The sequence below is a fragment of the Haliotis rubra genome, unplaced genomic scaffold (assembly GCF_003918875.1).
Source record: "Haliotis rubra isolate DU_JTF1 unplaced genomic scaffold, ASM391887v1 Scf372, whole genome shotgun sequence".
In the NCBI taxonomy this organism is placed as follows: domain Eukaryota; kingdom Metazoa; phylum Mollusca; class Gastropoda; order Lepetellida; family Haliotidae; genus Haliotis; species Haliotis rubra.
Window position 1 is genome coordinate 684,792 of NW_025767049.1, and position 25,706 is coordinate 710,497.

Here is a 25,706-nt window from a genome sequence, read left to right on the forward strand (position 1 = left end):
AGAAGAATCTTGGATCAAGCACTGCATTGGCCTTCTTGCTGAAGAACATTTGGAAAAGGATGAGTTGCCTGGTGCATTTCATGCTTCTCGTCAATCCCAGGAACAGGTTGCAGCAGGAATAAGTTCTCTCCTTCCTCTTCTTTAAGGATAAAGCCACAAGTCTTGCCATGGTTAGGCATGGTATGTTTATTATCAAGACAGTCACAGAACATTGCAACAACTCCAAGTCATGGTTATAGCCCAACCACATTTTGCTAGCAAAATATGTTCAATGGAGATGGCCTAATGTGTTTGGTGAAGATGTGTACACTATCAATCTTGGAGGTCTTCACATTGAAATAGCCTTATGGAAAATGGTTGGAGACTTGTTGGAAGATTCTGGATGGACTTCAGCACCATCAGAAGCGGGTATTGCCCAAGTGGAACATCTGAATTTTTCATTTATGCGTCTCATGTTACAAAGACATGCTCCTAAAATTGCTGCCATATCACTAGTGAAAAATCTGTCAGGGCACTTCTCAGTCAAGTGGTTGTCAACTTCAAGGCAAAACAGGACACGTGCTCTCTTGTCTCGTGTATTACCCATAATGTACAGTACCAAAAGAAAAATCCGGAAAAACAACACAGTCCTCAGTTAACCGGACGAGTTGCAGATAAATTGAAATCCGGGCATAGGGATGCTTCTCGACAGCCGCCCCCAAATTTGACACAAATTTGAAAATAAACGATTACCTAATAATGTCTCTATCATCAGCACAGGACATGTCCACGATCTGTTATTCGTCAGGGCACACAGGTAGTAGGATAAGTGGACAGACAGGTCTCAGGATCCGCTGACCATCAACCTGAACAGCAGCTGATCGAATCCTACCGTCAACCCCTGGGAAAGTCTCATTTACTCTACCGACCTGCCATGCAGCTCTAACACTCTGCGGGTCTAAGACCATCACAACAGGAAAAAAAAGGCAGTTTGAAGAGTCTCAAGCGTGCTGGTGGCAAATCTGCCATTTTGGGAACTTGTGGATTTGCCCGCCATTTCTGACAGAATACACACTTTCTCTGGTGGGAACAAACAGCTTCTCGTCCTCGTAAAATCCAATAACTTCGCCGAATCTCGGCAAACACACGCTCCGCTCCACAGTGTAACAAGTCAGTGTCATATTTGCTAATGAGCAGACGGGTTGTCGGATGTTTAGGGTCAAGCACAATAGGGTGTTTGGTGTCATCTGAAAGTTCCTCAGAGCGGCAGAGTCGTCCACCAACGCGGATTAGCTGTAATTGCTTGTCGAACACAGGGTCGAGCTGCATTAGTCGACTCTTTGAAGGTAATCTCTCACCATTCTAAAGTACTGCAAGATCACCAGGGAAACATTGCAACTGTACATCTCGCAGTAATTGCAGTTCTGTGGCTTTTCGCTGTTCAGCAGGTTCGGCCGCCTCATCAAAACCCTCCATGGTTTTCGTCACAAGTTCGTCCCAACTGGTACATTCAGCTGGATCTACTGTCTTCAGATCTGATACCACAGCAGTAGCACAGAATGTTGACTTCAGCTCCACTGTGTCATTAATTACCTCAGAACCTTCTTGGTCGGCCACTTATGGCGTGGCAATGACAGGAAGGGTTGACCTAGTTTCCAACGTGAGTCCACACTGAGTTCTGTGAGTGTTTTCCCTCGTGTGACGTCATCTGCTGGATTGTCCTGAGTGTCCACATAATGCCACTGTGTCACGTTAGTTAGGGTCTGAATCTCTGATATCCTAGTACCGACAAACACTTTGTATCGACACGACTCGGACTTCAGCCATGTCAACACTGTTGTGGAGTCGCTCCACAGAATCACATTGGCAATTGGAAGGATTATTTCTTTCTGAAGCACACTTGCAAGTTGTGCACCTGTCAAAGCAGCACATAATTCAAGTCTTGGAATTGACTGTTGACGTTTTGGTGCCACTCTGGAGCGGGACTGAACGAAACTCACAAATATCTCTCTATCTTCAGTCTCTGTTCTCAAGTAGGCAACTGAACCATACAATCTCTCAGAAGCATCACAGAATACATGAGTTCTCTGGATGCAGTTCTTGGGTCAATGTGCAACGGTGTATAATATCTGGGTAACCTGATGTGTACTATGTCCTTCAGTTCACTTTCCCAGTCTGCTCACAGATCACGTTGGGTTCCTGATTCTAGTGGTGCATTCCAGTCCCTCTTCTTGTTCCAAAGGTCCTGAACAATGCACTTTGCTCGTGCAGTGTATGGTGCGATGTACCCAAGCGGGTCGTATTGACTGGCCATGATGCGGTAAATGACCCTCATGCTCAAGCAGTCATATGGTATCTCCCTGTATCTCCCTGTACAGTTCATCGGATTCACAATGCCATCTCAGACCAAGGGCACCCTCACAGGGCTGACAATCATCAAGGGTCAACCACAATTCACAATCCGAGGACCTGTCTTCAGGAAGCACTCCTGATACCACATCGGACATATTACTTGCCCATTGTCTGAGATGGAATCCTCCTTCGTCGAGCACGGAACTCATTCGGTGGACAAGGTCTTTAGCTTCAGTCTATGGTAGGCACACTCTGGAGGCAATTGTCAACATAATAGGCATTTGCGATGGATTGGTAGACATTTTCATTTCCATCTCTGTGATCAGTTGCATGTTTCCTGAGTGCGAAAGTAGCACAACAAGGGCTACATGTTTTCCAAAAGGCAGGACTTCCCATTGGTATACATCCAGATTCTCTATCACCTTCTAGATCACGCCATATGAACCTCAAGAGAGGTTTGTCCTTGTCCAGCAGTCTCACTTGGTGGAACATACCTTTAATATCTCCTGAGATTGCCACAGGGCTCTGTCGAAACCTCAATAATACACCAAGTAGAGATGATCCGATCTGGGGACCTGGCAGGAGCTTCTTGTTCAGGTTCTGTCCATTAACCTCGTACGAGCAGTGAAACACAAGTCTGTATTTATCGTTGTGATGTACAAGATGGTGTGGGATGTACCAGGACTCTTTACTACCTTCTGCTTCATCATTGGAAATCAGTTTCACAGATCCTGCATCAATTAAGTTGTGGATAAGTCGGTTGTGCACTTCTGCTAAATCAGGCTGATTTTCCAAACGTTTCTCAGTCCTTCTTAGGTTTGGCATCATTGACTCGGCAGTTGCATGGAATTGTGTACCATCTTTCACTCGAAGCAAGGGTGTGGCATACCTCTTTACTCCATTCACACTGATCCTCTCAGTTTCAGTGTCAAGGGTTTGTATTGCCTGTTCATCATGTTTCGATCTGGTGAAGTCCTTAGTACTGTAAGGCAGGACATCCATTTTCCATAGTTTCACAACATTCTGATGGATGTCACTGAAAGTGGGTTCTTGTGCAATAAAGAAGCTATGTTGATCCAACTGGCAGGCTGAGTGTGCTGGACCTTGGAGAGACCATCCGAGTTTGGTATGAACTGCTACTGGGGTTGATGGTGGTCCAAACATGATTGGCTGATCAGTTACTATCAGCTCAGTACAGTCTGAGCCTATCAATATCACAGGCTTCACTTTGTCGATAACTGGCAATGGTTGTTCACGAAGATGGGGCCATCTGTTCCGAAGACTCTCAGTAGGGTAGGTATATTCAGAAAGGGCAAGTTTGTCAGAGGCAAAGGCGCCCTTGACAGGGAATCGCAAACGCTGATTACTCCTTGGGGAGACTTCAAGGTCAACAGATAAACCATCACATGTAAATGGTTCTCGTCTGATAGTGGTCAACAGGATTTTATCCCTTGTTGCATCAAGTCCTAATTGCCTCACAACTGGAGCCATAAGCATAGTCCTTTGAGACCCATCATCCAGAATGGCATGAGCATCCAAACAACTGTCATTCGGTCCATGAAGTGTAACTTCTACAATCTTCAGCATTGTCAAGTATGACCTTGAGGGCTGGTCGATGTAAGCAGGAGGCTGGTCTACCTTTGTACAGAAAACTTTCTGCTCCATTTGACTGTTGGCATTATGAAGAAAAGTAAGGTGAAGATCATTACATATACGACATGGTTTCTTCAAATTACAGTCTTCTTTTTTATGTTTGCGGCCACACCTTCTGCATCTCCCATTCAACCATTTCAAGATATCATCAAGATTCATCTTCTTCATCTCAACGCAAGAACTATCTTTAATCAATCTTTCTTTATCTTTATTCATACTGAAGGCCACGGGCCCATAGTATACAAGAACATAGTACACAATATCATAGAAAAGAATAAAAATAGTCAAATCACAGTATGTCATATCTCATCAAAATGTATCACATCATATAACATCGCATTACACATACTTTGTCGTATCACATCATATCAAAACACCCCAAATTAAATCATGTCATATCATACCATGTATCATATCATATCATATCATATCGCACCACATCATACCATATCGTAACAAATAACAATATGAGTACATACATTCTATGGATTATTATGTTTATTTCTTAGAGACAATGCTTGATAGATAAAGGTTGATAACTTAAGGATAAGAACATTGTCATCAGTACTCATTAACAAAGAAAATTTCACCCTATCGGGATATACAGAATAATATCTTGGGACATTTTTTTTACTAAACTCACAATATAATGGGCAAATTAAGAGGAAGTGATATTCATCTTCTACACAATTAAGATCACAAAATGTACAAATTCTATTTTCCCTCTCTATTTTATGATATCTCCCTGTTTCGATTGCCAAGTCGCTAAGAACTAAGGAAATGATCCGAGGACTCGCACTTCGGACAATAACCCTTTGGACCTGGTTCAGACGTCTCTTTCCTTTGGGGTTTCTTGGGCTCCGAGTGAAGAGATTTAGATTTCCCAAAGAATGCCATGGTAGGGACATGATCTCTCCTCGAAAGATGAGGTTTTGTCTTGTCTTATTTCTCGTAAGAGCTGACAGCATTACTGGCTATTCGTTTAGCTCGACTCTTTATTTGCAGCCAGTCATTAAAACTCATCAAGTTGTAGGATTCATGAATGCCAAGTTTCAAACAATGTTCAATAAATCCATCCCTCATACTAGGTGCTAGTTTGCTTAGCAGCCTGTCAACATGTGATCCGCAATTCAGTTCTGATCCATACACACTTTCAACTGATTTTAACATTCCAACAAGCGACTGGACTGCTAATGCTAAGTTATCGAAACCTTCACTGTCACTATGACGAACAGCCGGCAGGGCCAGTATTGAACCAAGTTCACTCTGTATGAGTTGCCGGGGTTGGCCATACTTTTCCTGGAGAGCTTGTAAAGCGACCGTGTAGGGGCTGGATTCATACATGTAAGATTCAGCTAATTTCTTAGCCTTTCCTCCTAATTGACCCATCAAAATCTGGTATTTGTACCTTTCATCCAAATGAGGGTGGATGTTGATTAGGTGCTGTAACGCCATCTTTAATAGGGCAAAGTCACGCTCACGTCCGTTGATGAAAGTTGGCAACGATGGTCTAGGGACACCATAACATGAAGAGATTAACAACTCTGTCATATTTGGCACTGGTGGCTGAGCATGTGGCAAAACAGGAGGCACATATTGTGATTGTTCGACATAAGGGGAGGACATAGTATTTGGCATGGTATTTGTATATATTGGCATGGCAGAATAAGGCATGGCAATGTTATTAGGTGTGACAGGGTTACCAACAGAATGACTGACCGGCATGGCATACTGGCAGGGCAAGGTAGGCTGGGAAGGCATGGCAGGTTTACTTGTCATTACTGTTTGTGGCACCTTATTTCCTGTCTGTTCAGTTGCATAAACAGTAACAGAGTCATTATCGCAACCTACAGAAGTCTGACAAAGTACCTGGTTTCTAGTTTGGCCACCTGGCAGAGGGGTTGTCCCGTGATCCCACTCTTGCAAAGACATACTTGTAGATTTGGGCACAGGAGTGGTGGATTCCCATGGATTCTCTTGTTTCACGATATTAGAAATGAGTTCTGCCTCGAGAAGTTTTCTCTCAGCCACACGAATATTTCTCTGTCGCTCAATGTCTCTCAACTGCTGTTCACGTCGTTGAGCAACCTCCCTTTCCACCTTCTCTGTCTGTCTTCTTAATATCTCAGACTCCATATCTAATTGCATTCGAGCTGAATATGCCTCATCTTCAAGTTTCTTTATTTCAGCATCGATCATTTTATCTTCTTGTAACTGTCGTCGCATTTCGTCTAACTCAGCCTGGCGTGTTAGTCTGTCAATCCCGGCGAGCTGACTATCACTCACTCATGCCCGAATGGACGACTGTTTTGACCGCTGAGAGTGTTTAGTTGCATGAGAATGCCTACTGGGTGCATTTGAGGCTTGCGATCGTGTTATCAATACTGACGATTCCTCTAATTGTGACTCGTTTAAATATCTGTCCAAAACATAGTCAGAAAGATACCTCGGAGGTCGTGTGTTGCGCGACGAAAACCGAGCACCTCTTTCGGCTGGCTGACGAGTTCCATCACTGTTGTTCTTACCGGCAATGGCCCCGTTCATATTCAATGGCAACGTAAGACTGGGGTTACCATCCGCCTTGCGGGAACATGAAAAATCTGTCAGGGCACTTCTCAGTCAAGTGGTTGTCAACTTCAAGGCAAAACAGGACACGTGCTCTCTTGTCTCGGGTATTACCCATAATGTACAGTACCAAAAGAAAAATCCGGAAAAACAACACAGTCCTCAGTTAACAGGACGAGTCGCAGATAAATTGAAATCCGGGCATAGGGATGCTTCTCGACAACTAGCAAGTCTTCAAAGAGATGCTTACATGTCCTCACTGGAACCGCATGTTCAGCAATCATTTGAAGACTGGCTGGAAAACTTGGATGTCAGAAAAGAGTCCAACATTCAAATTCTGGGATTTGATTCTTCATCTCGTGACAATGATACCAATCTGTGTGAGGTCCCATCGCGAAAGAAACATGTCTCTGTACATCCAGGTAATGGAACAACTTGTCCCTTGGTTCTTTGCTCTTGATCACACCAACTATGCACGCAGACGGTCAGTTCGCATCAGAGATATGAAAGGCTCTCCTGTTGACAGAAGAGAGTCCATTCAGAGAGGTTTGGTTTTCCAAAAACCATCAAACACATTTGCTGCCATGCTTTTGGATCAAGCTCAGGAGCAAAAGAGCAAAGCTGTAAAACACTCAGGTGGTGCAGTTGCATTAACAGAAAATGTTGCCTTAACTAGATGGATGATATTTGGAGCAGAACAAGCAAGAATTCTGCAAGAGTTTGAGAAGCAAGATGACAAGGTGGATACTAGAAGCAATGAACAAGATTTTGCTACACAGCAGACATTTGAGACTCAAGTCAACAACTTATGTGGTACAGTTGCTTCGATGGGAAATCCCTTCCTGGAAGAGTCTCCTGAACTGATGACCCTTGATGATCATCAACGTGTTGGTGAAGCTGCCGTAGCATCTATGAAAGCAATGGAGAAAACAGGAAAAGACAAATATGAGAAGTTTGTGAGTCAATTCACAGCCCCATCAAGAAAAATCACCTTTTTTCAAGCCACCACAAACAAACCCTCATTCTAAATCAAACAGCAAACGAATGACCTGAAAAATGACTAGTTCACTGATTGTCAGGTACGTCAATCTGATATAAACCAATTCTTTTCTCGTGAAAACCTCTCGTAGCCACCATCCATATCAATTTATGGAAAACTTCATTTACCAAACTGCAAATCAGAGCTCTTAGATTGTCTTGCATCACCTGTGTATGACTCTGCTCGAGACAACACGAGACAAACGAAGAAAAGGCAGTACAAGAAAAGTTTCCCATCATACTACACTACCAACGTTCTTTGCTGCTTTTCTAAAAGAATCAAGGGACAAAGAAGAACTATTTGCATTCATAACAGATGGTGTGGCTAGCAGCTCTTACCAAGCAGGAAAGGTGGTGTTCATAACAGCTGTGGAGTCAGTGGTGACAGTAGGCAGTGAAGAGAATATGTGTTGCACTGATCAACTGATCAGGAAGAGGCGGAAATCAGAATCTGCCTTCATGTCAAAGATGCTTTGCAAAAAGGTGCTACAAACATCATGGTTTAGCACTGTCGACACAAATGTTGTTGTCCAAACTGGTTGAACTAAAGTCTGCTGTTCAGCTGTGGGTGTCATTAGGAAACGGGAAAAACGTCAGATGTTATCACATCAACAGAATATTCCAATATTTTGGCTGTCGAAGATGAGTGGTGCTTCCCTTTTTCCACGCATTCACTGGTTCTGACACAACATCACAGTTCAGTGAAAAAAGGCAACTGCTTTGAAGACTTGGATATCATATGAGGATTTGACGGAGAGATTTCCTTTTCCTCTACAGCATCTATCCATTCCAACCTGTGGACAAGGACTCAGAAGTGTTTTCATAAGTTGATCGATTCACATGCATCATATCTGACAGTACTACATCAGTGAACACAGTCAACGAACTGCGACGAGAGATGAAAAAGGTTTTCCGCTTGTACCGTTATCAACAACATTATCAAATGTGGTGGCAATTTCTGAGCCTCTATGCTCAAAGAAGTGCATTTGAAAATCTTCTCAACTTCTATGCACATCGCTTTGTAACTTCAATGGGAACTGTTAAAGGAGACTTCAGAATCACAGAGATCGATGTTTGACAAAATGTTGTCACGTGACTGATCAAAACAGTAACTTATTCATTAATTGGATGATGAATTTGTATCTTTTACTACTAAACATAAATCTTGTTTGTTATATGTCTTGAGGGGCGTCGGGGTAGCCTAGTGGTTAAAGCGTTGACTCGTCACGCCGAAGACCCGGGTTCGATTCCCCACATGGGCACAATGTGTTAAGCCCATTTTCTGGTGTCCCCCGCCGTGATATTGCTGGAATATTGCTAAAAGCGGCGTAAAACTAAACTCAGTCAGTCAGTGTTATATTTCTTGAAAGTATTAGAAATAGCCCTTTGAACGGCGAATATATCTCACATATTGCAAGAAATAAATATTTGTTTATAGTCGGCCACCATTCTGGGTGGACTTCAGCACTTTTGGATTTTTGGCGGGCATCTTGGATTTTTTGGTAAATAGGCCCAGAAATTCGGGCACACCCCCAAAATATGCTTTATCATGATGTTCCCTAGCACTGTTTTCTGCTTTAATCCAGCGGGGGAAAGTCACAATAGTGTTAGAATTGGAAATCCTTGTTTTTTGGTGGCCATCCTGGACGCCATCTTGAATATTTCGGAAAATGTGCCCCTAAAATAGGGCACCTCCCAAAAATGTGTTTATCATGATATTCCCCAGCACTATGCAAGGTTTCATGCTTTAGTCCGGCATGTAACGATCACCCTCAAAATCGGACCTAAGCCACTGCACTTATGAGGACCATTGACTACTATTAGTCAGTAAATTTCTAATTAAAACCAAAAAGTCATTTTTATTATTGTGATAAATATACTCTACCAAAAAAGAAACGCATAGATGATGTTGATATATAAAATTTCAAAAAAACCCAAAAAACAATTAGTGTTTGAATGTTATAATTAATTATTTATTATAATTTTGTAATTATAATTCTTGTTGGTGTACATGGAACAAATGCACGAAAACGCATCTTCTGAAACTTAAATGCACATTTCTGTTCGAAAGCCTCAAAGTGCACGAGAATGTCATAAAGAAAATGTGGTTCCCAATATGCACGTGTTGTTCTGAGGAATTGTGAGCAGGGACATTGCCTATGTAAGGCTGTTTTGCTTTTAGACAGTCATTGGTATTTTTCAGCTAAAAGAAAGTATATTGTTATGTCGCGACTCGAATATTGGCATTTGACGTCTGAAGTCTGAGGAGTCTGCCATTTTTGCACGTGACCTCAATGTCCAGCATAGTACCATCAGTCGTTTATGGGACGGATATCAACAAACTAATCCTATGCAAGTTCGGCTCGAAGTGGCAGACTTCGGAGTACCACTGCAGCGCAGGATAGTACATCAGGGTACTTCATTTACGGAATCGTAAGTGAAGTGCCTGGTTTGACGCAAACCATTCGTAATCGTTTACGAGAATCTGAACTTCGAACCAGCAGACTCTGTTTTGGCCCTATGCTGACTACATCGACAGGTTCAATGACGCATTAGCGTTCTATTCTGGAACCTACAAAACTGGCGATGTGTATGACGAATTACGCTTTCTGCTTCATTGCCGTGACGGAAGAGTACGTGTCTATCAAAGACGAAATGAGCGTTTTTCCCAGAATTGTGCCGTCCAGGTTGACCGATATGGTTGTCAGTGGCACGGTGTGGGACGCCATACCATATATGCAGAAATCTAACCAGGTGCGCCTTCAGGGCAATTTACCCGCCATTCGGTACAGAGACGAAATATTAAAGATTCACATGGTTCCAATCATTGACCGCCAGAGGGAGTTATTGCAGAAAGATAATGCCAGGCTTCACACAGCACATGCCACTATTCAGTATCTTCTGAATGAGAACATTACAGTGCTTCCATGGTCTTCCGAATGGCCCGACCTGAACCCAATCGGGCATGTGTGGGATGACCTCAGCCGACACCTACGTGAACGGCAACCGGCGCCCCAGACATTAGATCAACTGTGGCACGCATTGCAAGAGGAATGGGCCAGAATCCACAGGTCAAATTCAAAGGCTTATTCAGTCCACGCCGAGACGATGCAGAGCAGTTTGGGCGGCTCATGGTGGCCGCAAACGGGAACGGGCGTCTTCACTTACTGCACGTTTTATAAGCTATAAAAGGGTTTACGCTACAACCGTTTTTTCATGCGTTGCGTTGCATTGCGTTGAATTGCTTTATGAACGGCGATTGTTCATTCACTTTACATGCGAAGTCGCTTTGTGTAGCGTCTACGAATTACCAAATATATACCAACTGGTTATACAAATACATAGTTCCTTTTTCGTGTGCTTTCCATTTAATCACTGCATTTGTACAGGCAACTTCAGTTAACATTGTTGATTAATTCATGGAACACAACATGGTTGACAACTTCAAGGCAATTCTTATATTTACCATGGTGACGGAAGAAGAAGAGGAGGAGGAAATGGAACTTTTAGTATATCATGCTCTTCTAAAAGAGCATGCTCAGGTCAAGAGAAGGTGGTGGGTGCACCCAGTGACTGACAATCGAGCACCCCATGGTACATACCGCCGTCTGGTGGAGGAATTAGAACTGGACGATGAATTGTTTCAACAATACTTTCGACTGTCACAGGAACAGTTCCAGTATGTTCTGAAGAAGGTGGAAATACCAAAAGAAAGATATCAATCACGTACCCTGATGCTCTTTTTGTGCTAAATTGAAAAAAGGCTGTGATATAAACATGTTAGTTGGTAGTTTGGCAATCTCAACATCTAGATACCTCATGTCAAAATCAGTTCTTTTTATCGCTGAACTTTAAGACTTAAACATCATTTTTTATAAGATAACCATCATTAATGAAACATTAATGGCCAAAGTATTATCAAAGGTTCCACGTGGTAGTTTGACTTTCTGACCCATGTGGATACTCCATGGTGCTATGGGAAGCAAACTGAAAGTATTGTTGTGCATTTGGTTGTAAGTAAGCTCTGTTGTACTGGTTAACTGAGGATTCCTTGCTACCAAATCTAGCCTCATGAAACAGCTGAGCAAACTTTTGTGCTTTAGTTGCTCAGAATAAGACAGCTCGAGCATATCATCACTGTTTTGTGGTGTTTGTTTCTTAAATGATTAAAACTGTTTGAATTTAACAGTTACGTTTGTTATATGTGTATGTAACTCTATTAGGAATCAGTCCTCTCCATCCCGTACGTGTTACACACAAGAATCTTGGCAATGGAAGATTAAATGTTATAGTCCATGTAGTCCTAATGTCGTGTATCATACAAAGTGTCATTTTCTTACACCAGCTCAATGAGCCGTTCTTTGTCTACTTGCCTTTCTTGTAGCCATTCCTTTAACAGAAATCAGAGTTCATACATTAGAATAGCAGAATATATATGCAAAATATCAGTTCTTTTAAATATTGTTCAAGAATGGTAGTCGGTGAGTATAAGCTGTTATTTGATAACTGCAAATCACTCACCTCATCTTTTCATCCACGTGGGTCTTCGGGAAAGTCCCTGTTGTATATGCAAAATATGACGTCATAGATGGGAATTCCCCTGCGGTTTCACTTGCGTTGCGTCAGAAATATATGCAGCAACTATTTCCAACGCGACGCAACGCGACGCAACGCGACGCAACGCGACGCAACGCAACGCATTGAAAGGTCGGTGGTAGTGTGTTGCAATAAATGAAATTACTGATGTGCGTTTCTTTGGGGTTCGAGTTTTCTCGTAGGTTATTAAAAGAGAATGAACTTTAACTTGTTTTTATTTCATATACACCTTTCATTCATTTTGGGAAATGACTTCAAATGAGACAATTCAAGAGAAAAAAGTTAGTGTAATAGAATTGCAATAGTTGGTCGCAATAGACTATCCCTACAAGTTCCCATGCTTGAGATCTGCATAATCATTCTGAAGGCTCTATTGAGTGAAACTGCTGCTCGACCTCTGAAGGAGCTTCACTCAGTTTACAAAGAAAAAGCAATTATTGCTAAGAATAAAATACCAATGCCTGATGGCTTCGAAACTGGTAATGGAAACTGTTCCACTGTGTCCAAACACCATTTCTTTACTGTTTCAACTCTCTCATGGACACAGACAATGTTCCTCTATCATTCTGAAAAAGGTTGGATGGGTTTGAGTTAGGTGTTTTTTTCAGCACGAAATGTATTTGGAACGGTTTCAACATGGGGATCGAAAGATAGAGAAGTGAACAGTGATAGATTAGCTAATTATTTGTAGGTATACAATTTATCCTAAATCTTGTATTTTAATTCAGTGTTATTTTAATAACGTTAGTGCCTCATAGACCCGATGCCTGGCTGCTTGACGTATCTTATGGCCTTAATTCCGTTTTGATGTGCGTTTCAATATTTGACACTTAAAAATACTAACTGTCTTCGTTATAATAAGCTGGCTGTGGAGGATCGTGGTCAGCCCTGCGAGGTCACATAACGTCACCAGGTTATCCAAGCTCATACACCCGTGGTCCAACATGCGTCTACAACATAACATCACCATCTACCGGGCGGAGGATACAGATGACAACTGGCAAGTTAGACCTAGGTTCGTCCGACATTTTTCAGGTAAGATGAAGTTTTAGCGGACTTTATCAATCCTCGATAATCTCCAGGTTATACGTTCCGATAAATCTCCACTAGGATCCTTGATGCATTTACTGCTCGGCCCGATAATTCTATTACCTCTCTTTGATTGCTATTTATCCAGTCAGGTGTCTACGCTGGGAAGTAGAGCGTACCAATCACACGACTTCTATCATTTCTTGACTTGCAATTCGGAGTCTTTTTTTTGTTTTTTTTTGCAACACAGTTGTTGCAGTGGTACCCCGAAAGAGGTAGAAGGAGTTCTTGCATATAATCGTTGAAGGTTTCAGACCAGTCAATTTGTCTGTATGACTTTTTCCCCTAAATCTGAGTCACACAGCGAGCAAACCACCGTGGCTGCGGCCGCCATCTTTGTTGACACTGGCAAGCTTGGTGGTAACGGCTTATGGCTACTGTGAGAAGGCGGAGGCAGCAAAAGGGAGCTAATACAATTACAGGGCCGTAGATGCATCCAGGGTACCAGGAAGTATACCCTGGAGATTATCAGGGATGGGCTTTGCCATGCATTGTCTATAAATTGCCCAGGATTTTAAAATGACCAAAAATACCTTTTGGGCAGGTTCCGTGTCCCGATAAATGTGTTGTTTGAACTTTAAATTTCAGGCTTCTTCTTAGGGGATGTTAAAAAACGCTTCGTTTCGCATTGGGGAGGCTATGAATACACAATGCATTTTAGAAAGTGGTCTAATGCAATATATGACCCACTCAGCCACCGACAGGGTGTACGTGATCTAGACTACCTGTTGTCAGACATTCAATTCTGGAGAGACTGCGATGCCGTAGTGGGTCAGATCGCCAACTTTGTTTGCAGGCTATATGTTGGTGTCTTTCTTGTGCGAGCTTACAGCATGCAAACTGAATTTGTTTCTTAGCCGCACATGAAAGGCAAAATAATATAGTCAGCATATGTGGTCTGTATTTATGAGTCAGAAGACTCAGAACCGTAATGGTCAGTACCCCAAATTGAGTGAGTGAGTGAGTTCGGTTTTACGCCGTTTTTAGCAATACTCTAAGAATATCAGGGCGGGGGGCACCAGAAATGGGCTTCACACAATGTACCCCATGTGGGGAATCGAACCCTCGGCCTTCGGCGTGACGAGCGAACGCTTTAATTACTGGGCTACCCCAACGCCCCCATAAACCGAGAGTGCTTATTTCTTGGTGACAACAAATTAAAGCTGAGAATATATGCTCTCTCCTGGCTGTCTGATAAATGCAACAGGAATACGTTTAGCTCAATTGTGTATGGCTTCGATTCGTTGTCGACCCGTGAAGATCCGGGGTAGAATAGGTTTTCAGCAACCCATGCTTGCTATAAAAGGCGACTATGCTTGTCGTAAGAAGCGACTTATGGGATCGGGTGGTCAGTCTCGCTGACTTGGTTGACCACATGTCATCGGTTCCCAATTGCGCAGATCGATGCTCATGCTGTTGATCACTGGATTGTCTGGTCCAGACTCGATTATTTACAGACCGCTGCCATATAGCTGGAATATTGCTGAATGCGGCGTAAAAATAGACTCACTCATTCACTCACTCAATTCGTTGTCAGTCTCTTAAGCGTTCCAGAATCCCATGATCGTGTGGTTGAATCCAAGGTAACGCCATTCTTAATGTTGTCAGCACCGGGTGAGTACGCGTGTTGTTTCCTGAGTAGCAAATGGACCTTGGTTAGCTTTACTCCGGGATTTCCTCCCTCACTCTGTCATAGGTAATGGATTCCTCCAACCAGGTGATATTCAGAAAAGGCGGGAAGACAGGCCCCTTCATCTTGCCCTCTTCAACGTCATACTTAGTCTCATTCGTTCGAAAAACCACGTTCTACTTCTATGGATTCAAAGCGACGTGGGTCGGTAAGTAATCTTCATATTATCATTTCTTATCAGATAACAGCAAATCATTTCTCTTCTAATGTGAATTAAGGCAAAGTGGAACAACTATAGAATGGTCAACAATCATTTGGTTAGCATGCATAGGGCCACTAGTGTAGGTCAGTGTTAAGTGTTACTGTCACGGCAGGTGTAGGGCTACTAGTGTAGGTCAGTGTTAAGTGTTACTGTCACGGTAGGTGTAGGGCTACTAGTGTAGGTCAATGTTAAGTGTTACTGTCACGGCAGGTGTAGGGCTACTAGTGTAGGTCAATGTTAAGTGTTACTGTCACGGTAGGTGTAGGGCTACTAGTGTAGGTCAATGTTAAGTGTTACTGTCACGGCAGGTGTAGGGCTACTAGTGTAGGTCAATGTTAAGTGTTACTGTCACGGTAGGTGTAGGGCTACTAGTGTAGGTCAATGTTAAGTGTTACTGTCACGGCAGGTGTAGGGCTACTAGTGTAGGTCAATGTTAAGTGTTACTGTCACGGTAGGTGTAGGGCTACTAGTGTAGGTCAGTGTTAAGTGTTACTGTCACGGCAGGTGTAGGGCTACTAGTGTAGGTCAATGTTAAGTGTTACTGTCACGGCAGGTGTAGGGCTACTAGTGTAGGTCAATGTTAAGTGTTACTGTCACGGCAGGTGTAGGGCTACTAGTGTAGGTCAATGTTAAGTGTTACTGTCACGGCAGGTGTAGGGCTACTAGTGTAGGTCAATGTTAAGTGTTACTGTCACGGCAGGTGTAGGGCTACTAGTGTAGGTCAATGTTAAGTGTTACTGTCACGGCAGGTGTAGGGCTACTAGTGTAGGTCAATGTTAAGTGTTACTGTCACGGCAGGCGTAGGGCTACTAGTGTAGGTCAATGTTAAGTGTTACTGTCACGACAGGCGTAGGACTACTAGTGTAGGTCAATGTTAAGTGTTACTGTCACGGCAGGTGTAGGGCTACTAGTGTAGGTCAATGTTAAGTGTTACTGTCACGGCAGGTGTAGGGCTACTAGTGTAGGTCAATGTTAAGTGTTACTGTCACGGCAGGTGTAGGTCAATGTTAAGTGTTACTGTCGCTGCAGTTGTAGGGCTACTAGTGTAGGTCAATGTTAAGTGTTACTGTCACGGCAGGTGTAGGGCTACTAGTGTAGGTCAGTGTTAAGTGTTACTGTCGCTGCAGTTGTAGGTCGGTGTTAAGTGTTACTGTCGCTGCAGTTGTAGGTCGGTGTTAAGTGTTACTGTCGCTGCAGTTGTAGGGCTACTAGTGTAGGTCGGTGTTAAGTATTACTGTCGCTTACTGGTGTAAGTGAGCGTTAACTGTCGCTACTAATGTCAGCCTACGTGCTACAAGCTATCGGGTTTTTCTTCACAGATTGTGGCGGGGACTGGACGGGCGATACCGGTAGCTTCCTCTCACCAAACTACCCCGATAGATATCACAAACAGGCGAGTTGCTTCTACACCATCAAACCCAGCAGCGACAACATGATCCTCCTAACCGTGGAAAAACTCAGTTTACCACCCAAACAAAGTCTAAAGGTAAATGAAAGAATAATGATCAACGGGGAAGGATGGGTAGAGTCGGACTTCCCTGTATAATATATGTATATACGTGAAGTTCACTCATGTGGCGGTCATTTGTAAACAGGCATAAACACGTGGAGGCCACTACAACACCATGGCTTTATTTGACTAGCAAACGTCATTAAAATACTTCGAAACCTAATTTTGATAACTGCCGTTAAAGCTCATTATTTTTTCTACAGGCACAAGTACTAGGAATGAGGGTTTACTCCAAAAGTAAAGTCTGGGAAGAGGTTTTACTGAAGTACAGTGAAACCCCTTCCCAGGTTTTACTGGGATTAAACCCCCGTCTCAAAAATATGAGTAATATTGGGAATGGTGGCTACCTGTTGGAAGCGCACAGAGAAGACTGTTGAGGTGTGGGACAGACTGCGATAAGGATCGACATGCCCGATGAGGATGAAAACATTCTAAAATATTACAACCACAAACATCAAATGCCGGTGTCTTACGTCATCTATGTCAACTTCAAAGCCTTGATAAAACAGGAGGAACACGACACTCCCACCACCATCAAAGAAAGTTTCATGTATAAAATGCAAGTACAAGAAGGTTGTGGGTTCGGGTACATGGCCATCCGATGCGAGGAACAAATAAAAGAGCCTTTGGTATACAGAGGCCAAAACGCAACGAAAAGATATCTCACGTACTTACGAAGCGAGGAGGAAGAAATCAGGGAAGATTTGAAAGACCCCATTCCCATGAATATGACACCCAAGGATGAGCTCGCCCATAAACAAGCTAAATATTGTCACGTATGCGGGGACGCCTCAAAAACAATTCCGTGAAAGATCAGTGTCACAACACGGGTCAGTACATATGTGCTGCCCACAACTGGTGTAAGCTCAAGCTTAGAATTGATCTCAAAACCATCCCCATCCCCGTGGTGTTTCATAATCTTCACGGGGTACGATTCTCACTTCATTATGCAGTCCATCTCGAAGATCTATGGCAACTTGACGTGCATCCCCCAAAAATGTAAAAATACATCTCGTTCTCGTTGGGCGGTCAGAGATTCATAGCTAGCGTTCAATTTCTCCTGTCATACCTCGACAGTTTGGTGAAGGCTAATGACCCGATACCTTCGCCATAACCAATCAATAACCAATCAATAACCAAATCAATACACCGACAATCTCCACCAGTGGAGTCATACAGCAATTTGGCCTAGTTCAATATATCGCAGAACGTTTATGGCCACGCTCAGAACGTGTGGGAGAAACTGGGCTGCAAAAATCTGGGCAATTACCTGATCTGTCTTCAAAAACAGACGTGCTCCTGCTTGCCGACGTCCCTGAAATTTTTAGAAAGATGTCTTTGAGACAATATGAACTTGACCCCACATGGTAGTACACCAGCCCCGGCCTGTCGTTGGATGCACTCTTGAAGAAAACAAGAGTCAAACTGGAACTATTGACAGATTACGATATGAACCTGTTTATCAAGAAAGACCTGCAAGGTGGAATTTTGATGGCCGCCAACCAGTATGCAAAGACCAACAATAAATATGTGGAAGGTCAGCCAGTCGTCAAAACACATTCTCACTGTCAACTCTAACAATCAGTACGGCTGGGCTGTGAGGCAGTTTTTTCAAATGGATTAAAAACGGAAAAAAACGAAAATTTTAATGTGTGGAACGTTATGATGGCTTTCCCTGAAGACTGTGTGAAAGGATAAATATTTGAAGTGGACTCCACAATGCCCACAACAATTATCCGCTAGCCCCCGAATAATTGATGGTGAATACTTGCTGCCAGACTATCAACAAAACTTGTTGGGAGAAAATACGTTGGCTCTGGTAGAAAAACTCGTACCCAACTTGATGAATAAGACATAACACGTCGTCCACTAACGTAACCTGCAACTGTACGTATCGCTAGGCATGAACCTCCAAAATGTACATCAGGTTCTGGAGTTTGATCAAAACCCCTTGGATGTAGCCTTACATCAGGATGAACATGGATTTACAGAAACAAGCTACCAGTGATTTCGAAAAAAAATTAAGCAAACTCATGAACAACTCCGTGTTTGGTAAAACGATGGAAAATTTAGGAAAATCTCATGAACAAGAAAAATTAACAGCGAGTCCGGCCTTCAAACAAGGGAAAATATTCGATCATGATTTGGTGGCGATGCAAGAAGCGATGCAAGGTGTTGTATACCAACACCGATTTGTTGTTGATGGAAATTTGTATGTAGGACGTATAGAGGACATGGCGAATAAATATAGATGTACAATATGAGCGATTACCCAAAAGACCACGCCCTACACAGCATGGCGAATTAAAACGTACTCGTGAAAATGAAAGACGAATGTTCTGAGACCCCAACCGCCGAGTACGTAGGATTGAGACCTAAAATGTATTCCATAAAAAAGCCAACAGTGGTGAGATACGAAAGGCTAACGGTGTGAAAAATTGTGTCTTGAAAAAACAAATGAAACACGAACAGTTCAAGGAGTCCTTATTCGATAGACGAACGTTCAAACACCAAATGAACAAATGAGAAGTGACAAGCATAGGATATATGGTTTGAGAATGAACAAAACATTGTTGTCACCAATGGATACAAAAAGATGGACTGCTAATGATAGTGTAACAACTTATGCGTATTGGCAGAGTTGTATTGAAGGGAAATATAATAAAACATAATAATGGATAAAATTTACTTCCGCCCACGTGGATATTGGAAAGGCACAGGCACTATCTGTAAGCTTGCCGACGCCAAGAAGGTCTCCGAAGAGGTCACTAAGGCTTGGTTGAAGAAACAAGCTCAATGGCAAATCTACCTGCTGGCTCCACGATACATCCAAAGGAAAACGTTTGATGTCTCAATGCCCAATCGAGTACATCAAGTCGACCTCTTGCTGCTCCCACATGATAGGGTCAGATGCAGACCGTATAAATATGCCCTGATCGTCGTGGATGTTGCCAGTCAAAGAAGCCGAGATGCTAGCCACGAAAGATTTGACTCAAGTTGCCAAAGCGCTGGAGTGTATCTAAAATCGGAGCCCTTTGACGTGGCCTACTGAATTACAAATCGACCCCAGACGCGAGTTCATGGACTAAATTTCACAGCTGCTAGCAAAACATAAAGTTGAGGTCAGGCGCAGTACAGTAGGAGCGCATCACAACCAAGCCATCGTTGAGAGATTTAACTGGACGTTAGCCGAACACGTATTTGCATATCAGTATGGAGAGGAAATGGTGACGAAAAGGAATGATCAACTGAATGGGTGACTCGTTTACTCGTTTAAGTGATGTTGGCGATCAACAATGAAGTCACTCGGATGATCAACAAGACACCCACCGATGCCATTATAATGAAATCCGTGACTTCTAAATCGTCTGCAGAAAAGAGCAGAAACTGTCAGACCGGGTCAGTGTGAGGCATTTATTCCAACCCGGAGAACTCGAGGGAGGTAGTTGGTATACCATTAACGTATACCATTAACCGGGTGGATATGAAGGATGGTGAACCTTTCTTATATTATCTTAAGGACAGGCCACAGAGGGGATTTGTGCGAGAGGAATTGTCATGGATATGTTCATATTGTTGGCTCCAAAAGAGGTAGTTTTCCTCAAAGAGGTTATCTATGTCATCAAAATAGCTGACGATAAAAAAAAATTGCTTTGGCACTTTTAGTCGGAGTCGCTCCGGGGTAATATAGTCTATCTCGGTGTCTCCAGAGAATGCATTTCTTTCTGCGAACGCAGTGGTCTATGGCACTGTACTTGCAAGTCAAGTTGTCTTGCTCGAATAGGATATGCACTGGTGGTAGAGTGGCGAGGTAGTCGGTGCTGCCGGTCCTTGGTTTCCAAACCGTCGGCGAGAGTTTGCCCAGCAGAGTTTGCCCATTTCAGGTCGAATGGGTGGGTAGAGATAGACCACAACAACTATTTGAAGGCACAGCAAACAGAGTTCTAGCAACTCGCATGGGATCCGGTGCTGCTCGTAGAAGGTGTGTCCTGATAGCACGAGGATTCGTTTCTCTCTGTTCGAAAGGAATAAATACGGACCCTTCTCTAACAACGTGTCGAAGACCTCTGTATAAACCTGGTTTTGTTTTGGGGCTGTCTCACATTTCCATATATCTGTCTTGTGATATATGGTACTTCTTCTTTGCCTGCTGAAGAGACATGTTACCAGATCAGATCTCGGCATAGACTTCTTGCAATAGCTTGGATTCTAGCATGGTTTGGTTTATACCAATGTACCTGTTTATCTCTAATTTGAGTGCACTTCCACCGGTCAAACTGAGGAACATCATTCGATGTTCCATCAGATTTGGTCTGTTTTCGTAGGGCTGTGGGATGGAATTGGGATGAAATAGCTTGATGAAGGGAACTGGGCTAGAACGACCATTCCATATACTATTATATGCTTAATAGACTTTGTATACCACTAAAAGAAAAAGCAAATATTGATGACATTTCAGCAATTAAGACATTGTGTTGTGCTTAGTTCTTATTCAGGAGAGGGGACAGACACAGACGATGCGATGGCTTTCTTTGAGTTTTCTTCGCTTTTTTTAACTTTGACTTTTGTTCGTCACTTGTCCTTTTGTACATTCCTGTGTCCTAGAATTAAAGCATTTGAGTTTTAATATATATTTCGGTATAAATGAAGAAGCAAAATACACGTACTGAAAGAGGTGCAAGTTTTTCAGTATCTTAACTTCATTAGACAACCATAAAATCAAAATCAGTAATTTGAATATTTCATACTTTTCAGAATGTAAATTCAGCTCTTAATTATTTTCTTACCTTCAGATATTATCCGCCGGTAGCATCCTAATTTATACAAGACAAAATGTGGATAATGGTTTGACCATACATGTATGCCATGTATCTTCCTCTACATACCAGTTTGCTCACAGAGCTGCTACTCACTGATGTTAGCTTCCTAAAGCTGGGTCGCAGTAATTGACTGGAGGAATGATTGTTTTTCTTAAATGCCGGCCATGGCACAGATGAGGGGGGACTGAAATATACTCAAAGAACTTACTTAAGCACCCCTGCATTTTTGCAATGATAGGTTTTCCACGCGTACATAAAACTTCTTGGGGTGACCACATGGAAAAACAGGCTTTTTTACCCGTATGGTCCTTTGACTCATATGAAAACGACAAAATGACTGGAATCCATGTTGAGTTTATGATGAAAATTGCTAATTTAAAAAAAACCCCAATGATTTGTATATAAAAAATGTCTGTACAAGTATGACTCTGGAATGTTTAATGTTGAATTTATTGGTGAATGTGAATGTACAAAATGTCATTTTGCGTGTCTTACACGATTCAAGGTCAATACCGAATGTAACATCCAGGTGACTGTATGACAGCCAGCACTCTCCTATGAGAGTACCTAATTTTACAAGTTTTCCAAATAGCATATTAATTCAGATTAATGCAGTTTGTGATCGTTCGCAAATACGCTACACTTATTCCACAATATTGTGGTTATGGGCAACAAACATATTTAATAAAAAAACATAAATTAGAAACTTACCAAAGTAAATTGTACTTCTTTCAGGGTTCTCGATATTTTCAGGTAGCATCATTCAGGGTTCTCGATATTTTCAGGTAGCATCATTCAGGGTTCTCGATATTTTCAGGTAGCATCATTCAGGGTTCTCGATATTTTCAGGTAGCATCATTCAGGGTTCTCGATATTTTCAGGTAGCATCTTTCAGGGTTTTCGGTATTTTCAGGTAGCATCTTTCAGGGTTCTCGATATTTTCAGGTAGCATCATTCAGGGTTCTCGGTATTTTCAGGTAGCATCTTTCAGGGTTCTCGATATTTTCAGGTAGCATAATTCAGGGTTCTCGATATTTTCAGGTAGCATCATTCAGGGTTCTCGATATTTTCAGGTAGCATCATTCAGGGTTCTCGATATTTTCAGGTAGCATCATTCAGGGTTCTCGATATTTTCAGGTAGCATCATTCAGGGTTCTCGGTATTTTCAGGCAGCATCTTTCAGGGTTCTCGATATTTTCAGGTAGCATCATTCAGGGTTCTCGGTATTTTCAGGCAGCATCATTCAGGGTTCTCGGTATTTTCAGGTAGCATCATTCAGGGTTCTCGATATTTTCAGGCAGCATCATTCAGGGTTCTCGGTATTTTCAGGTAGCATCTTTCAGGGTTCTCGATATTTTCAGGTAGCATCATTCAGGGTTCTCGGTATTTTCAGGCAGCATCATTCAGGGTTCTCGATATTTTCAGGTAGCATCATTCAGGGTTTTCGGTATTTTCAGGCAGCATCATTCAGGGTTCTCGATATTTTCAGGTAGCATCTTTCAGGGTTTTCGGTATTTTCAGGTAGCATCTTTCAGGGTTCTCGATATTTTCAGGTAGCATCATTCAGGGTTCTCGGTATTTTCAGGTAGCATCATTCAGGGTTCTCGGTATTTTCAGGCAGCATCATTCAGGGTTCTCGATATTTTCAGGTAGCATCTTTCAGGGTTTTCGGTATTTTCAGGTAGCATCTTTCAGGGTTCTCGATATTTTCAGGTAGCATCATTCAGGGTTCTCGGTATTTTCAGGTAGCATCTTTCAGGGTTCTCGATATTTTCAGGTAGCATCATTCAGGGTTCTCGATATTTTCAGGTAGCATCATTCAGGGTTCTCGATATTTTCAGGTACCATCATTCGGGGTTCTCGATATTTTCAGGTAGCATCTTTCAGGGTTCTCGGTATTTTCAGGCAGCATCTTTCAGGGTTCTCGATATTTTCAGGTAGCATCATTCAGGGTTCTCGATATTTTCAGGTAGCATCTTTCAGGGTTCTCGGTATTTTCAGGCAGCATCATTCAGGGTTCTCGGTATTTTCAGGCAGCATCATTCAGGGTTCTCGATATTTTCAGGTAGCATCATTCAGTGTTCTCGGTATTTTCAGGTAGCATCATTCAGGGTTCTCGGTATTTTCAGGCAGCATCATTCAGGGTTCTCGATATTTTCAGGCAGCATCATTCAGGGTTCTCGGTATTTTCAGGTAGCATCTTTCAGGGTTCTCGATATTTTCAGGTAGCATCTTTCAGGGGTCTCGGTATTTTCAGGCAGCATCATTCAGGGTTCTCGGTATTTTCAGGCAGCATCATTCAGGGTTCTCGGTATTTTCAGGCAGCATCATTCAGGGTTCTCGGTATTTTCAGATAGCATCATTCAGGGTTTTCGGTATTTTCAGGCAGCATCATTCAGGGTTCTCGGTATTTTCAGGCAGCATCATTCAGGGTTCTCGGTATTTTCAGGCAGCATCATTCAGGGTTCTCGATATTTTCAGATAGCATCATTCAGGGTTCTCGGTATTTTCAGATAGCATCATTCAGGGTTCTCGGTATTTTCAGGTAGCATCATTCAGGGTTCTCGGTATTTTCAGGTAGCATCATTCAGGGTTCTCGGTATTTTCAGCAAGCATTTTTCAGGGTTTTCGGTATTTTTATAGGCGCAGACTTTTTTTCTTCTGCACTTTACACTCTTTGACTCTGCTGGGATTGGTTTTAGAAATTCCTCTGTGTTCTACAAGTGTCTGCATCCGTTCTGGGCAACTTGTGAGCTCTGTGAGTTCTGGTGTAGTCTCAGACTGCGGTGTTCTTTGCCACCTTTTGAAACGTGAAGTTTAGTACGAGTACAACACAAAGATCTCATTTTAGTCTCTTGAAGAATATTCGCTTGTACCATGTCAGATATGGCGTAATTATTCTATTCTAAAAAGACGAAAAAATATTTAATCATTTGTACAGTAAACAAACCTACAGTTTATATGGCGACTCATTTATTTCAAAAGAGATTAACAATACAGCATTTTAACGATTAAAATGTAAACATACACACAAGTTAGATAAAGCACCGTGTCCAGTAGTTGTGGATTGTCTTCGTCTAATGCTCCCTTCTCCCACAATGTATTTTCCTCGTCTCTGGATATCACTTCTGTTGATTTCCGACAGTCTGCACCCAGACCACTCGCAGATCTTTCCCTCATGCAAGCATCTGGAGCTTTTCTACATTTGCTGAATTCATCATCATCCATAAGGTTAAAGGTGATCCACTATGTTTTGAGAGCCGAGGCTATTGCAGTGAAAAGGCCATACACAGTAATAGCTGGATAGAACGTACAGTCAACTTTCGTCGCTTCGAAAACAAAATACTTCAGTATTAAGGTCTTCAGTGTTCATCGTCAACAAATCATCCCTCAACACTGACGACCATATAGCAACATTAGACAGGTTGAGCAGCGCTACGTGTAAATGTACGCCTACGTGTGTTTAGGGGGATTCCCCTATATATCTGTGTATTACGTCATCACTATTTGCTGACCTGTCACCCTACAAGTTCCCGCTGTCGCTAACTTTGAAGGATACACGTAGGCGTACATGTACTCGCAGCGCTGCTCAACCTCTACATTGTCATCAACAGACCGTTGTCTTCACTCTTCTTGCCATCTATTAAATAAACTCGGGGCCCAATATCGACTGGTGTCGATGGTATCATAACACAGAATCTGGGACTGCTTCAGGTGATAGATGCCGGTGGACATACGTTCAACCCCCTGTCATCTCAAGTAGAGTTCCAGCACTATGGACCCTCATCGTCCTTCATGTTAGACTTCACGGTCACCGGTAGTGTCAACAGCAACGGCTTCCATGTAACTTGGCAAGGTAGGCACATATCCAGCTACACCTATCAGCACATGCTTGCATACAACAATGCAACGCAGACACACGTGTATCTACACCTTCCAGCACATGTTTGCATACAACAATGCAACGCAGGCACACGTGTATCTACACCTGTCAGCACATGCTTGCATACAACAATGCAACGATGACACGTGTATCTACACCTTCCAGCACATGTTTGCATACAACATTGCAACGCAGACACACGTGTATCTACACCTTCCAGCACATGCTTGCATACAACAATGCAACGAAGACACGTGTATCTACACCTTCCAGCACATGTTTGCATACAACAATGCAACGCAGACACGCGTGTATCTACACCTTCCAGC

General features: G+C 42.6%; 1 protein-coding gene across 1 annotated transcript in view; it reads left to right on the forward strand.

The window, feature by feature from the left end:
- LOC124286018 (embryonic protein UVS.2-like) overlaps nt 1–25,706 on the forward strand; it is a 33,153-nt gene that overhangs the window by 4,845 nt on the left and 2,602 nt on the right. The window contains exons 2-5 of the mRNA XM_046722335.1: nt 13,046–13,218; nt 14,969–15,110; nt 16,484–16,650; nt 25,209–25,350. Of these exons, the coding sequence (XP_046578291.1) occupies nt 13,046–13,218; nt 14,969–15,110; nt 16,484–16,650; nt 25,209–25,350 (624 nt within the window). The remainder of the gene's footprint in view (nt 1–13,045; nt 13,219–14,968; nt 15,111–16,483; nt 16,651–25,208; nt 25,351–25,706) is intronic.